This window comes from Numenius arquata, chromosome 7 (genome assembly GCF_964106895.1).
Source record: "Numenius arquata chromosome 7, bNumArq3.hap1.1, whole genome shotgun sequence".
Lineage (NCBI taxonomy): Eukaryota > Metazoa > Chordata > Aves > Charadriiformes > Scolopacidae > Numenius > Numenius arquata.
The window spans coordinates 34,230,566-34,246,442 of NC_133582.1; the positions used below are offsets into that span (position 1 = coordinate 34,230,566).

Sequence of the window (15,877 nt, forward strand, 5' to 3'; positions counted from 1 at the left end):
ACAGCTTCAGCATACACAGACGCTTGTTTTCCAGCTGGTCCAACACACTCCTAGGCTGGTTACAAGATGACCCAAACCAGAGTCTAGACTGGGACTCAGCAGCTCGTTCTGCACTAGAAAGAGGTGTTTGATAACAGATAAGAAAGGAAGACTCACACAGCGAATTCGACAATCTGGTTGATGCTGAACCATACTTCCTTAGTAACAGTGTTCAGTTACCTCTTCCTCATGCGGCCTAATTTATGATGATCGTAAAGCTGAAAAATTTCAACTTAAAATGAAAAAACCTCTCTGAAGACTGCTTAAAGCAACTTCACACCTTACACAAAAACACTAGTGTAATGCTCCCAGATCATCATTAACAATCAGTGCGATCAGGCTCGCAGTTCCCAGTTCTGCTAAATACAAGAACACACCAGAAAAATCCCACATGTGAAAGGCTGCAGAGAGAACAATAACCAAACTGAGTCCACCAGGAACAGCAGGAGCTCCAGCAGCTTCAGAAAAGTGTGTAACAGAAGGAAATCATTCTAAAGCTACAATAAAAGTGAAAGCATCTAAATAAAAGTGAAGCATCTACTGTTGGTCAGAGATATTTTTTTTTCACATCTGGACAAGACTACCCATCTACTGGGATTCCAGCAAGAAGTCATAGTACGAATCAAAACCCAACACCTGCTAAAGAACAACTGCACTTCATTGCCGAGTACAGGTACTGTCATGCAGCCAGTCTTACGCGGTGGCAGCCAAAGTGCTTGTAAGAAAGTGTCTAAAGGAAAAAAACTCACCACATTTACCACAGCATTTTGATAATAAAATGAAAGAAGCTGTAATGAGACAACAGGCCAATCTGTTTTCCAAAGCACTATCTGAGAGGGTGAAACTTTACCACTTATAAGCATTTTTGCAAACCTCCTCTAAACCTAAAGTTTTCTAAACCTTTACACATTTTATTCAACAGATTATTATTAGAAATTACTTGGCTGCAGAACAGGTTTTTCTGGGGAGGAGGGAAGAATTTTCTTCAGTAGTTTTTAAAGTCTTCACTAATGTTATAACCCTTATTTTTAGTCAACATCTTTGTTAATCCTCCCTCAGTAACTATGAAACTACTGACAAGCAACTGCTTATCACTAAAACACTCCAGGATGAAATGTTTTACGTACAGCCTGCATGGATGAGTGCTCTCATGGTGCAAACACTCCATAAAAATGTTTTTTCTTGTACATCTCTGCTGATATTTGGCAACCCTCTTCACTTTTTATATCTTGACCAATTAAAAACCAGTAAGTTAAACCAAATACAAATGTCTTGGATCCACACTTCAGCAAGAATTCACCAAGGCCACAAGACTCAGATTTTTCTTAACATTTCTCTTGATCTATCAAGGCAGCAGTATTATACTGCACCAGTGAGCATGGGAAGAAACTTACATTAAAGACTTGAACTGTAGAAGGATCTTAACTTTATCCTCCACAGCCATCAGAAGAACAGAGAACCCAAAGTGACCAGAAATTAAGGATGTTCTCTATCTGCAGTGAAGCAGTGCCAAGAATAAGAAGTGCCATTCTGAGTAGCACGTGGCAACTGGATTGTCATTGATTTGATGAACTAGGTAATAAAGAGTCAGGTAGAAGTATCTTTGTCAGCCACAGCTTCCCAAGCACTCTGGAGTCACTGAAGCAGCTTTTCTCGTCTCTTTTGCTCCATGAAAGGTACAGAAGACTGACTATATGATACACAGAGAACCTGGATGCACACTGTCTGGAACAGTTGCCTCAGTTGAGGAAGCAAATACCCCTCAGCTGTCAAGCCACACCAGTCTAATCAAATTCTGAGAGCACCCCTTGTTAATTGCTCAACTGATTCAAAGAATTTGACACAGCAAACAGCAGTACATCTGTACGGTAAGAAAGTTCTTTTGGTTTTCTCAATCATAGAATTCAATAAGGTATCAATCGGTAAGGATGACATGCTTTCTACTGTAAAAGCCAACATATCAGGGAAGAAGCAAGTCACAGGCATGCAGAGAAATTCTGACTGCATAAACAAGCAAGATGAAGCCACAAGGAAAGATGTTTAGGAAAAACTATTCAAAAGTTTATGACTAGAATAAAGCATATAAATTCACTAGTGAAGGAACCCCAATGCTGGAAGATGCATCACTTTGCAGGTGTCCCTTCTGAGTCCATTTTCCAAGATGTATTAAAAGCCATATATCTCCATCTCCAGCCACCCAAGAGCTGTGGTGTTTCATGTGTCTTGAATCTTCTGTCTTCAGCCCCAGCATCTCACCTTCTGTCCATCTCTGCAACTATAACTTCAGACACCAGCTGTTATCCTTACTTCCTTTTCTTGTACCTCATCATCACGATTACTGCCTTCTGTCAGCAACCAAGGTTCTCTGCAATACTTCTCTTTTGCTGCTTCAAAATTACAGTGACCAGGCAGAGAAGAATCTCAGTACACATAACTTTCTTCCTAATTGAGTGCACTGGAGTCTATCTTGACAGCATCTGAAGGAGAATCGGAAGAAAAGGAATTACATTATGATCTGAATAGTACAAAAGCTGCTTTTTGCAAATGCAGCTGTTCAGTGCAAATACAGCTCTATTGTTAAGGTTCACGTTGAATGAAATACAAGGCATGGTCTCCTAAGAATTTGTTGGTGTAGGAAGAAATTTATTCTTATTACGTATTCTTAGTTTTGTTGCTTGATTAAAAAAACGAAACAAAACACCAGAATCAAAATAGCTTTCTTTTTCCCAATGAGGTATTTGCAATGATTCAACAATACCTATTTTTTACGGTGATTCCGAGGCGGTAGTTTGAGCTCTGCATTGCAAGCCAACTCACAGTTACAAAAGGGCAGCAGCATTTTAATGATTCAGTCCGCGTGTGGCAGCTTTCCCCAATAGCTACAAACACTCCATCCTGGAGTGTCAACAATGCTAAATTAAACACCACTCTTCTCAGAGATACCAATTCAACATAGGTTTTCCCAAACTACTACATCTCATCTCCAGCTATGCAAGAAATCATCATAATCCTATTTGTGCATCTACCTGGTTTCAAGGCAGAGTTCAGAAAGCAGCTCGCTGTGACTACCTGAGAGTGAGTGTCATCATCTGGTCAGCTAACAGGGGAAACAAAGGAAAGGTTCTTCTCTAGTAACAACAGGACATTCATGAGCTTCACATAATCTGACTCCTACTGAGATAGCATGCTCTGGCAATTTATCAGACAAAGCCACAAGGCACTAGTTTCCCTCCAGGATCATTCTGCCCTTTGACCTCACTGGCATATGCTGCCACATTCTCCATTTTACTAGTCCCACACACTGGCCTCCAGATACAGCTCGTCTTTGGGTAGCAGAGCAAGGGGTCAGTGTCTCAAACCCACTGGCTGCAATGCTGCAGTATCGCACCTGACTTGTGCGCAACGACAGATGATTGTCAAAGCAAGTATGCTGCAATGTTCATGGTTTTATCTGCCACCTATGACAGGTTCATTACTTTATGGGGCTTTTATGAGGGCTAAATAATATAATACGATAAGTTAGTAAATATTATAATACAGTAAAGTTAGTAAAATACCCAATTTGGCTTCTCCATTAATGAAGAGGTCATGAAGATAATAGTTTAGTATTTAGCATTTTCATCTGCCATTTAGTTTTCCTGTAACTCAAGTATTCAGCTGTTCAGTAAATCTGAAGACAATATGGACAGATACTTCATTTCTACCTTTACAGGGACAGGAATAGTAAGCAGCAGAAGACTATGCTTCTGGAGCACAGGGGGCAACAGCCTGAGAAAAGATAAGGAACAGGTGGTGATCTCATGAAGAACTGAGGTTAAAAGAGTTAACACCTGCCAGACAGTTGCAAGTTTGAGCGTGAAGCCTTCAGAACTAACTCCACCTCACCTCTCTACCCACTGTAAGAAACAGAGCACAGCACAACAAAACCAAGACAACTATACCTTGCAGGGCCAGTTTGTCATCCTTCATAGCTTGTCATTGTTGGCCTTCTCTGTTGACTTCAGAATTCCTTTTCTCCCTCAAGGAACTTATCCAACTCCTTCAGCAAGCATGTTTAATGCAGTGTGACTCCACTAATGGCTTGTCCATTGGGAAGAAATCTTGTGCTTCAGATGTAGCAAGTAATTCCAAAGTCTCAGCTCATACTTGCCTCGAATCCTCACTCTATGTCCTCCAGTAGTCAGCACTGAGCCTCATTCCAAATTAGATAAACCTCTGCTACACTGTGGAATAAACCATCCTCCAAAGGAACAAGCTCTTGCTTGCTGTGTTGAGACCTTGGGTAGCTCCACTTTTCAAGCAGGCTTCAGTCAGATGGCTGTCCCAGTGCTTACAAGCACCACAAGCAGCAGTGAGTTGTATGGTTAGTGCAGAAGTTTCAAAGATGTGACTATCAATCAGGGATAAGACATTAACAGTACACACTACGGATGAGACAAGCAAGAAGGCTTCCAAGAACTGGATGAAACCACAGTGCTGGAGACCTCAAAGAGCATGCCCAGAAAAGCGAGGCAATACATTGCAAGAGGAAATTGGGAAGAAACACTGAACCTGTATAAATGCAATACGAGACTTCCAATCCATACTGGAGGATATAATGGTTCAATTAGCCCTAGGAGCAAGTCTTTTAGGCAAAAGTTGCAGTTAATCAATGTAACAGCAACAGACTCATAAAGCATTGCTGTGCGTGACTAAAAAGCATCAAGTTCTGCAATCTGAAGCCAGTTCAAGCAACGGTGTCAGAAACCTCTTGTTTCTTAAGCCTTCTACTTTCTGGTCTCTGGCTGCAGAAGTGGAAGAGAAGCCCTCAACACTTTTTCTCTCTTCCAAATGAATTCTTCCCACACCACAGGCGCAAACTTCATCATCCCAAGGAAACAAGACTTACTATTTTGTCCTAACGAAGCCTTCTCAGCAAAATGACATTTAAACTAAGGGAAGCTTAACTAAAGTTCATCAAGCCAGAACACTAATTAATCAAAATTCTCCCAGTAGTTCCTCATAACGAACCCCCCCAAAGCCGTGTCACTTCTGGGCGCTAAGGGAGCCTAGCAGAAACCCGCAGCAGCGCTACTCGCTTCCTTCTCGGCGGAAGGGGGCCAGGACCCGCCTGCCCATTAACCTGTTTTTTAACTCCGCGGCTTCGTCCGTCAAAGCCGACAGAGGCCGCCGCCCCCCTCCCCCCCGCGGCACCCGCCCGGCAGGGTGGCAACGACCGACCCCCGCCGAGCCCCGCAGCCGCTTCCGGAGAGCGGGGAGCGCCGGGCGGTCCCGCTCCCCCGGCCGAGCCGAGGCGCCGCGCCGCCAGCGGCCCACCACGCGCCGAGGCCGGGCCGGCGCGACAGGCCGCGGGCCGAGCCGCCAGCGGCCCTACTCGCCGAGGCGGGGAACCCCGCTCTCCCTCACCTTCTTGAGGGCGGGCACCAGCAGCCCCCGCCACTTGGGCGCGTTCTCCTCGCTGAAGAACTCGTAGAGCAGCGGCTGCGCCTGCATGATGCCGCCGGGCCCGGCCCGCTCGGGGAGGAGGCCGGGGCGGGCCGGGCAGGCCAGGCGCCGCGAGGAGGCCGCAGCGGGAGTGCTCGGCGCCCCTCAGCAGGAGGCCCGGCGGCCCCCCGCCGCCGGCGGCAGGCCCGCAGCGGCGGGGGGAGGCGGCAGCTGCCGCATTCCCCGCCGCCGGCTCTCGGTGGTGGCCCCGGGGGTCGGCGGTGGGCGGCGGGAGCGGGGTCACGCGGCGCGGCGCTCGAGCCGCGAGGGGCGGGGTCGGGCGCCCGGAGCGCGAGCGCCGCCACCTCCCCGATCCCCAAGCTCCCGTCCTCGCCCGCACGGCGGCAGCCGCGGCGCATGCGCGTTTGCTGCCCCGCCCCGCGCCTGCCTCTCCCCTCCCCTCCGCTGCGGGAAGTGACATCACCAGGCAGCCACGCCCCCGCGCGCCCCCTGCCGGCGCGGCCCCGCTGCTCCCGGGACGGGCAGGGGCGGGCGGGGGGGTCGGCGGGCGCCCCTCCGCCTGGGCAGCGCCGTGCTGCCCCGGCGCGGCGGCACTCGGCCCGGCCCGCATTGCGGGGTCTGGAGCGCCATTGGGACCCCTCAGCTACACAAGCCAGGCTACGGGCCGTGCCGGCCCCGGGAGGGCCTGGCAGCGGAGGGGTGGTGGCCCCACACGGTCTAGCGGAGGTGTGGGCAGGAGGGAGGGACGGGAAGAGCTATTTGCTTAGTCTGACAGCTTGCCTGCGCGTTCAGGGACACTGGCACAGCATCTCACAGACTGTGGAGCCGTTACACTCTGCCTTATGATGTTGATGTTTAAATTTTCTGCTCCTAAGTATGTACAACACGGGGTGTAAAACTGCACCAGTGCTCTCCTCTCCAGCCCCTCCGTTCGGAGAAGAAGGTGCCGGGATGCCTAAATAGCAGCGAATGGTCTACAGCAGCTCTTTCCTTCAAACAACACAGCGCTGGGTAATGTGAGGTGGCAGGCACTGTTGGATCGGTTCAAACACCCAGTAAGGCCTCAGGAGAGCCTGGGCCTGAGCTCTCCCTCTGCCTGCAGCTGCCAGCACCAGCCTTCCTCTCCTGCCTTTCAGTGCTTTTCCAGTGCTGTGTCTGGGGACATCCTGGGTTTATTGGTGCCAACAGGGCAGCCCAGGTTCACAGAATCACAGAATGATATGGGGTTGGAGGGACCTCTGGAGATCATCTAGTCCAACCCCCTGCCAGAGCAGGTCCACCCAGAGCAGGTCGCACAGGAACGTGTCCAGGTGGGTTTGAATGTCTCCAGAGAAGGAGACTCCACCACCTCTCTGGGCAGCCTGTACCAGGGCTCTGACACCCTCACAGGAAAGAAGCTCCTCCTGACGTTTAGGTGGAACTTCCTATATTCAAGTTTGTGCCCATTTCCTCTTGTCCTATCCCTGGGCACCACTGAAAAAAGGCTGGCCCTGTCCTCTTGACACCCTCCGTTTAAGTATTTATAGGCATTGATCAGATTCCCCCCTCAGCCTTCTTTTCTCCAGACTGAAAAGACCCAAGTCCCTCAGCCTCTTCTCATAAGGGAGATGTTCAGGCCCCTCATCATCTTTGTAGCCCTCTGCTGTACCCTCTCCAGCAGTTCCCTGTCCTTCTTGAACTGGGGACCCCAGAACTGGACACAGTTCCTCACTGGCCTCCACCTGATCACTCTCACTCACTTTGTGCGCTGCATGGAAGGGTACAGTTTTGCTTGGAAAGCAACCAAACAAGGCATAACTATCTCTACGGCTCTCTGAGGAGCTGTTGCTTCACTGTTCATGGCAAATAAACCAGCCTCTGTGGCAGGATGGGAAAAGTCATATGGGTCCACTGAAGGGCAGAGCACAACTAAGAGCAATAGGACACTGTTCACCCAGCAGTTGCTGTCCCAGGCCACCGGCTCTGTGCCCTATCCATGGCAGAGAGTAGAGGCAGGCGCAGGTGCTGGTGATTACCAGGTATGGATGTGCACATCTCCAAGGTAAGGGTGTGTAAGGACCTGGAGGAAGGAGCCACTGGGTGCTCATTATGGTGCAAGAGCAGAGAGCTGGAAGCTGAAGTCTGCTTTCATAGGGATATAGTGACAGAGGAGTTGAACCGTGAGGGAATAAAGGAAGCTCAGTAGCACGGGAAAGTGCAGGGTAGCCCAAGCAGTGGGGTGACCTACCCTTACAGCAAGAAGTGAAGATGAGACTCAACTGCTGTTGCTGTCAGAAGGAGCAGAAACCAAAGGCCAGAGCCAGTGCAGTGGTGGCTTTACGGGGGTGTACAGTGTCTGTGGGTGGCAGAGGGACACTTGGGATCCCCAGTGCTGCTGGAGGAGGGAGAAGAGGACAAGGTGGAAGGTCATCATAGCCCTTTGCCATACTGTCCCGAGGGCTGATGGAGCAACAGGGGCTTACAAAAAGTGACAGCATCCCTTTACCCCCAGCAGCTGCCAGGGGAATGTGAGGAGGCACCACCAGGAAGGACTGCCAGGAGCTGAGGATGTACTCCTGCATTCAGCTTGCAAGACGCTGCTGGGTGTAGCTGCCTGTCAGAGCAACACAAGGGGGACCTGAATTTGAAAGCGTTCAATTTAAATTAGCTTTAAAGGGAAAATCTGCACCCAGGGAGGTGCTGCCCAAGGAGGGAAGAAGACCTCTAGCAACAGTAATGCAGCTGTATTGTAGAGAATAATGCTGAGCAGACAGCAAACCCAGCATTGCTGTCCACAATGAGGACTTGAGAGCCCACTAAGGTCCATGTCCCCCTCCCCAGACACATTCCTCCTCCTGAACCCCTCAATAGATGACACAGGTCTGGAACACGACACCCTATAACCCGTATTTTAGACCAACCTGGAGTGTTTCCTTGAAGGGAAGCAAGAAGTTTTGGCATATTCTCTGGTCTTAACAGCTTCCCCTACACCTTTCACATAGACTCCTTCAATAAAACCAGCAGTGCTATTGCTAAAGCCAAACCCTGTGGAGTACAAGAAACACCCCCTGCCTGGGGGATGCCTCCACCCCCATCACTGCTTGCAGCATTCCCCAGCCCCATCGCAAGGTCCCAATGGCAAAGCTACAAGGAACACCATCCAGCAGCACGTGCTTTGCCTTGCACAGCTCTTGGTTTCAGTCAAGGGCAGCCGGACACAGAACTTGAATTTGAATCTGAACTCCCTCTTTTTCAGGTGACCGGATCCTGTTTCTGACAGGGGCAGGCAGTATTGCATGGAGAGATATGCAGAACAGGATAAAAGAAGTGTTCATTCCCCTGACCTCCCAGCTTCTAGGAGCATTTCTGCAACAAACCCAAACAACCCCACTTCTTTGTTCTCTTGTCTGAGACCCAAGCTCAGCCCCCCACTGATCAAACTTTGCTGCTGGATTGGTGAATGCCCCATCACACACAGGCACATCACAAGAGGCTTCCGCCTGTTAGTGGCTTGGACCACTAGCTAGAAGCCAACCAGAGCAGAAGGGCTAGGAGAAGAGAGAAAAAGGGAAGTTGCACAAGTTGTTAGAGAAGCTGTGTCAACTAGCTGTACTAAACTCACTGCGTCTGTGGTTCAGTTTCCTGGCTCTGACAGTGCTCCTATTAGTCAGCGGCACACTGATCCCAATCCTACATCATGATGGAGGTGGTGGAAGCTCCCACTGAGCATGGCTCAAGGAAACTTTCAGTTCATGGCAATTGCTGGTCTAGCAAAGGAGACCCTTTGCTCTACTGGACATCCAGGCTCCTGGGCTCAGCTGAGGGCAGCTGCCAGCCAACGAGCTGAGCAGCTCAGGATGGGGGAAAGGCAGCTCTGCAGTACAGACTCCAAGGTCTGCAACAGGACAATTCCTCAAACAGAAGGAACCCTTTGCTGCTTCTTCCTCATCTTTCAGGCTGGAGAGTGGCACGTGGAAAGCAAAGGTGTCCTGGCTATACCAACAAATTTGAGACAAGCCTGCCCTAGCACAATGCTCCCCTTCTGCCCGTCCTCTTTATTTTTAGCTCTTCCAGCTGAATGCCACCATGCATCCTTGTACCAAAAAAAGCTCAGCCAGAATAAACCCCAATATTCCTTAGCTCCTTTTGCCTGTAATTCAGCAATGGTCCAAGAGCCCCAAACAGGAAGATACCTGGCCGCAGCTGCTGCAAAAACTCCATGGGAGGAAACATGTTTATAGCACATCAGCTATGCTATACTTGGTTAAAATTTAGCTATTTTTTTGCACGTCAAAGTGAGGAATAGTCCATGGGAGGCAGGATAGAAATCCCCCTTGGGCAGCAGCACAAACATGCTGTGAAACACACACAAGTTCCTGCCTTTTCTGAGAATTCAGCTTCTCAGCAGTGGGGCTTGCATCACCACCTCTCCCACAGGGTGGATCTGAAGCTCAGCATAAGGGAACACACAAGGTGGCACCAGGAGAGGCAGCAAGCTCGAGTCCCAAGGGCAGAAAAAAAGCCTTGCTGAAAAAATACCAGTTTTGCAATCAGAGTTGGAAAAAGCAGGTGATGGAGGGAAGAAATCAAACTAGCTGGAATTTGGAAAGACTTATCTCAAATACGTATATCCATTGCTTAAAGGCCAGAAAGAGTAATTAACACTTGCCCACAAGTGCCAGGGGAAATTGAGTTGAGCTCCAGCGGTCTGACCATTCATACATTCAGAAATGCTCAGCTTGCTTGTTTGGCACAAACATTTAATAACAGAATTCAAAACTCAGTATGCTCCATTTTAGTCTTATGTGGAAAATTAGTGCAGGTGGTAATCTAATTGTACAACAACATGTTAAAAAAAGTTTATTTTACATTATATACATTAGGGAACATATTTCAAAGCATTACCAATCAAAACAATAATGCAGGCCATAAATCACTTTCAATTTAGTTTGGTTTTAGTGTATATTATCACAATAAAATATAAAGAACATATACAAAAAAAAGGAGTCAAATGTGTGCATTTTGCTAAAACTTGGCATTTACATACTCCATTGGAAAATAGCAATCAAAAATACTTCTGATCAAAACTAAGTTCCTGTGATGTGTAGTAACCATTGTATTGTTTGAATGAGGTAGTAACTAAAGTATTTTGGCCATGTGTTAACATCCTAAATCAAGAAATGTGAATATGGTTATAAGGCCAAAAAAAGTCAAAATGGCAACATCTTTTGAGCCATTTCCACAATGTGGAATGTTGCTCCTTTTCATTGTCATATGAAACTATTTAGTAAGACAAACAGTAATATCAATTTTTATCATCGTATACACTAATAATTCAAACACCTATTGCAGTGTTACAGCCAGGTACCACTAGTCTGGGGCTGACACCCATCCAGAAAGTATTGTTTTCAAGCATAGAGAAGTAATCATAAGGACAGTTTTAATTAAATATAAAAATACAGGTGTTTAACTGGTTTGTTTCACAAAGAAAACTACCCAAGTAAACTAAAAAAAAAAAGGAACTTTGAAGCCCAAGTCATCCACAAAGTCACAGCTTACCTTTGTGACTAAATACATCACATCTCAATACATTGTGCAAACATGAACACCAGTGTGTTGCATCAAACTTAAAACAAGATTGTAATCTGATTACAGCCTTGGTTACAATTTCTAAAAGTTAAGATTAATTTGTATTAGTAAATTACATAAAATACAATAGTGTTGTTAAATGTACTGTATTTGTTGCTAGCATCCCACTTTATTATAAACACATGAGAAGTCCTTAAAATAGTACCCCGATTTCTTTTGCATCCTCAGTGACTTCTACATCTGTACAGGTAAGACACTTGTACTTAACAGGAGGACTGCTATCTACAGAACGTCCTTGTAGCTCTTCAGCAAGAAGTTTCACTGAAAAATACTGCATATGTACAAAGATTACATAACAGTAAATAAGCACATCTGTGCTATCATGATGCTTGTGTGTCCATACCACAAACAACGCTCTCCTTTCCTTTCATGCCACAATAAATTATAAAGTAACTGAAGTTGAGTTACTGCAGCTTTTGTGCAATTTCAGCCAGCCATGGGTGCTGCTGCAGCAGGAGTGTTCTCTTGTCACGGTGAGCTGCCTGCCATGCGCTGTTCTCAGTAACTGTTCTCATGTCCTGCCAGGATATATAAATTGCTGTTGGCTGTTGGGTTATCTGTCGGCCTACTCTCCAGCACCACAACCCTGAAATGAAAATAAAAAAGCCACAACGTCAAGTAAATCTTCATTTAAAAACTTCTCTGGATATAACTGTAAATATTCTTTCCCAGGATCCATCTGACCAGTGGTTGTTTCTCTGGCCCTGGATACCTCTAGTCCAAAACCTGCGCAAAGCAAGGCCAACCTCAAAGGTAGCTCAGGGTCTTTGTCCAGGCAAAGTCTTCAACAATCTCCCACAGCCTCTATGAGCTCCTACCGCAATGTTCAGCCACCCTCACCAAGACGTTTTCCCCTCTTTTATCCAGCTGGAATTTCCCTTGATGCAATGTATGCCTATTGCCTCTTGTCCTTTCCATAGGGGCTTCTGAAGAGGTTCCATCACTCCCCTACTGCCTGGGCTTTTGCTTCCCCAGAGCTTTGCAAAGCTAACCCATTAATCAGGCTCCTCTTCTGGAAGATGTTAGTCTGCCCTTTGCCATTGGACATGACAGATGACCAGAGCAGACTCTTCTCTGGGCATTTCTCGTCTTTCCCTGAGTCCATCACCTAAATCCACAGAAAATTTTTCCGGCTCTGAAAGTCTGACAGATAAAGAACTGCAGGCTGAGTGAGTTCTCAAGGAAAGGACTGCCATGTGCAGAATCTTCTCTCTTACTCTCTTCTTGCAACCCACTTTTGGCCAGCATCAGAGACAGGAGACTGGGTTAGCTGGACCTACACAACAACTGCAAAGACCACAAGGGATGTCCTAGATCAGAACTTTCTCTTCAAAGGAGAGAAATTAGCAGTCACAATTCTGTTTCACAAACTATTTGAGATTTTTTTTTTAACAGGCTAAAACTGCTAAATGGACCAGGACATTCACAATTGAATTCTCCTCCACAAACACCCTGAAGTGAAGGTAGATTGTAGGAAATTCAAATCCACCTACTGTGCATTCACCCAAGGAGAGGTTGCTTGCTTCAAAACTATTGCTCAGAAAACCTACCCTTTGCTCAATGTGCTCCACAAAGGGGATGACACTCCCTGCTACGAGGCATTCCCTGCTCACCAGGAGAAAGCAACATGCAAGCTCTTATCAGACTGATGCCAATTTTTCGGCTTCACAGAACCCCAGTTCCTAGAAACTGTCCAGGAAATGACATGTGCTATAGGAAAAAGGTTTCACAGTTCAAGCACAAAATATGACAGAGCTGCAAGCAAAATGGTATCTGAAGAAATCGTAATTAATGTTTATTGTAGTGCAAAGTCTTTAAACGTTTTTTCAGGCTTGGGAGACTATTAGTGCAAGCCAGAAACAGATGGAATCGTATATGGGGAAGAGGACATTATTTTTCCAAGGCAATGATTTGCAACGTCATGCTCCATTGTGAATCACGGAATTGTCAGAGTTGGAAGCAACCTCTGGAGATCATCTAGTCCAACTCCCCTGCTAAAGCAGGGTTGCCCAGAGCACATCACTCAGGACTGCATCAAGGTGGGTCTTGAAGATCTCCAGAGAAGGGGACTCCACACCCTCCCTGGGCAGCCTATTCCAGGGCTCTGTCACCCTCACCGGAAAGAAGTTTTGCCTCGTATTTAAATGGAACTTCCTATGTTCCAGCTTGTGCCCGTTGACCCTCGTCCTATCACTGGAAACCACTGAAAAGAGTCCAGCTCCATCCTCCTTCAACCCACTCTTTAGGTAATTGTAAACATACAAGTCAGACTTGTATGTTCTTGTATGTTCACAGACAGTGAAGTCAGACTTGTTTTTAAATTGAGCTGTGCCGTCTCTCAACAACTAAGAAAAATGACATAATAAAGCTGAGCCCCACTCATACCTCACTGGAACAGAGAGAATAAAACCCTCAGGTCAGAGATGAGCATTACTTATAACTACCTATTACTAAAAAGCTATCAGGTATTGCACATAAGGCAGAATTGTCAACCCCCAGCTGGGAAAAATTGCTGGTAGCTAGTCGATAAGGCACCATTCACTGCTGTTGATGCTATGGGTAATTACAGGGCTGTGCCTCAAGACTGGAGAAACAGAATACGAGGAAAGCCTTTGGTTGACGTGAAGCTTTTTTGGTAGTTCTAAGATGCCACAAAAGAGGGAATTTACTGCAAGTGGCATACGACAGAGGCAATTCTCAAAAGAAGAATTAAAGCCTTTCTTTGCACTTCATATGAATACATTACTGGTGAAACAATCACATCAGCATGCGCTCCCCAGAAAACAAAACATCTGGCTGTTACAGAAGTATAAAGTTCGACAGCAGGGTAGAAAAAGTCGAGGAAGTCAGTGACACTCCTAAACCAGCAGTTACTGACTTGGCAAGCTGTTTCTGATGGGTCAGATGGACACAGTGTTAGTGTCATGCAAAGCAGATACACTGGGAATTATCAAGAGCTCTTACAAGACCTGAGCTGTTATGTTGGGAGGAAAACTGGTGGAGTCCCTTTCTAGGGGTGAAAGTGAGATATTTAAGTATTTTTTGCATTTGTTTCAAGAAGTAGATCTTGATGAGCTACTGCAGCAGAGCACCTTAAAATAAAGTTTTCAGCAAGTTAAACAAAAGAATTACAGCATAAAAAGGAAGACACTCCTGGAGATTGTGACTGCAGCCAAATAAGACCCTGCTAGCATAGCTGAGTACTTCTGGAAGCCCACAAACATGTTTAGAATAACTTTTTTTAAGAAAGAGAAGTAAATTTGAAGGGCTGAAAGGTAGACATGTACACAACGGAATGAGTAAGATGGCTAGAAATGGAATGACAAGAAACAAGCAAAAAGAACTTCTACAAAGTAGGAAGAACACACATCATATTCTATTTGAGCACACCATGTTCACTTCTCTACATACCTGTCAGATCCCAGAAGCCTGAATATCCTTGTATTATCAGAAATTTCTTGTGTGATCTAGACAATAAAAATAAGTGTTTACGAGTTAAGTGCACAAATGATTTTGGTTTTAGAATCAACCTAGAGAAAAGAATTAACTATGACTGATATTACCAATATACTGCTGATTTAAATTAGGTTGAAAATTTAATGCAGCTGTCACTTTTAAATGAGATCTAAGTTTTCCGTAATTCCTGCCACATTTTGTGAATTCCTCTGGTAGCAACTGCAAGCACAACAGCAGGGCTCAGCACTTTTGTTAAGAAAATTACTCCCTGCTTGTTGTGGGGCTGAAGCTGCAAAATCTTGGCCCAAATTTTGAGTGTCTTGTCTCAGAATTCACACAGTTTTGCTTCATTTTTCCTGCTCAAACTTCTGTGGAAGGCCATGGTTGTGGAAAGAAGTAACTTTGCAAGCAGCTCAAATCGTCCCCAATGGGACAAACTGATAATAGATTAGGAAATCTGAACTAATAATGTCTTCAAACACAAACGTGCTGCAAAGTCAGGTTGGTCAGGTTTTTGTCCCGTGTAACTGCTTCCTACATACTACATAGTACAAAATTCCCCAAAAGTAATGAATATAGTCAAGATCTGGGCCTGGTAACGCAGGCTTTTCAGATTAGAGATGAAAATGAGGTTTGTTTTTTTTTTTAATTAATAACTGTAGCTAGTACGACAGCCAGGAGAGATAAAGAATTTAAAAACACCTGAGAGCTTAGCCTAGATCTGTTCCACAGAGAAAAAGTTTTGGGTGGCTTGCTTTCTGAACAGGAGCTCAGTTCTGTCTTCTGCTCTTTATTTAGGTGCTGGCTTTGGCTTGACAATAAAAAAAGCAAGAAGCCAGTGTTCCTTATGGTTTTCATAAACCAAACGGAGCATCCACTTGTGCAGCAGCACTCTGGGGAACATCTTCGAACAACTGGACCAGAGATACTGAGTGCCAACGGGTGGAGCCTTGCAGAATGCTGCTGGGCTTTGTGCAAATAAATGTAGTTGTGTAACAATGTGAAATATCTAAGTTTGGCATGGTGTGACTATGTGTACCTAAAAATACAATTAGTCATAATGAGCTCAATTTCTCAGCCAACGCGATAGTGATGAAACAATTGGTGACGTTTTTAAACATTCTTTAATAAGCAAATTAAAAGACTCATTGAAATCCTAATAAAGCACAGCATTTCCACTAACACATAGATGCACAAGGTTCACAGTAAGAAAAAAAAAAAAAAGGAGTTGGGAAGACACTTATAATGGTTAACTATGTCTAAAAATCACATCAAACTGGCTGAAAAAAGGAGCTACACAGATTTTTTA

General features: G+C 45.9%; 2 protein-coding genes across 5 annotated transcripts in view; both read right to left on the reverse strand.

Moving 5' to 3' along the window:
* SOS1 (SOS Ras/Rac guanine nucleotide exchange factor 1) overlaps nt 1-5,532 on the reverse strand; it is a 52,165-nt gene extending 46,633 nt beyond the window's left edge. Inside the window, exon 1 of the mRNA XM_074150243.1 lies at nt 5,446-5,532. Within this exon, the coding sequence (XP_074006344.1) occupies nt 5,446-5,532 (87 nt within the window). The remainder of the gene's footprint in view (nt 1-5,445) is intronic.
* A 4,680-nt stretch (nt 5,533-10,212) lies between these two features.
* MAP4K3 (mitogen-activated protein kinase kinase kinase kinase 3) overlaps nt 10,213-15,877 on the reverse strand; it is an 84,917-nt gene continuing 79,252 nt past the window's right edge. For all 4 annotated transcript variants that reach the window (XM_074150619.1, XM_074150618.1, XM_074150617.1 and 1 more), the window contains 2 exons: nt 14,524-14,579; nt 10,213-11,698 (listed from right to left, as the gene is read on the reverse strand). In XM_074150619.1, the coding sequence (XP_074006720.1) occupies nt 11,611-11,698; nt 14,524-14,579 (144 nt within the window). In that variant the 3' untranslated portion in view covers nt 10,213-11,610. The remainder of the gene's footprint in view (nt 11,699-14,523; nt 14,580-15,877) is intronic.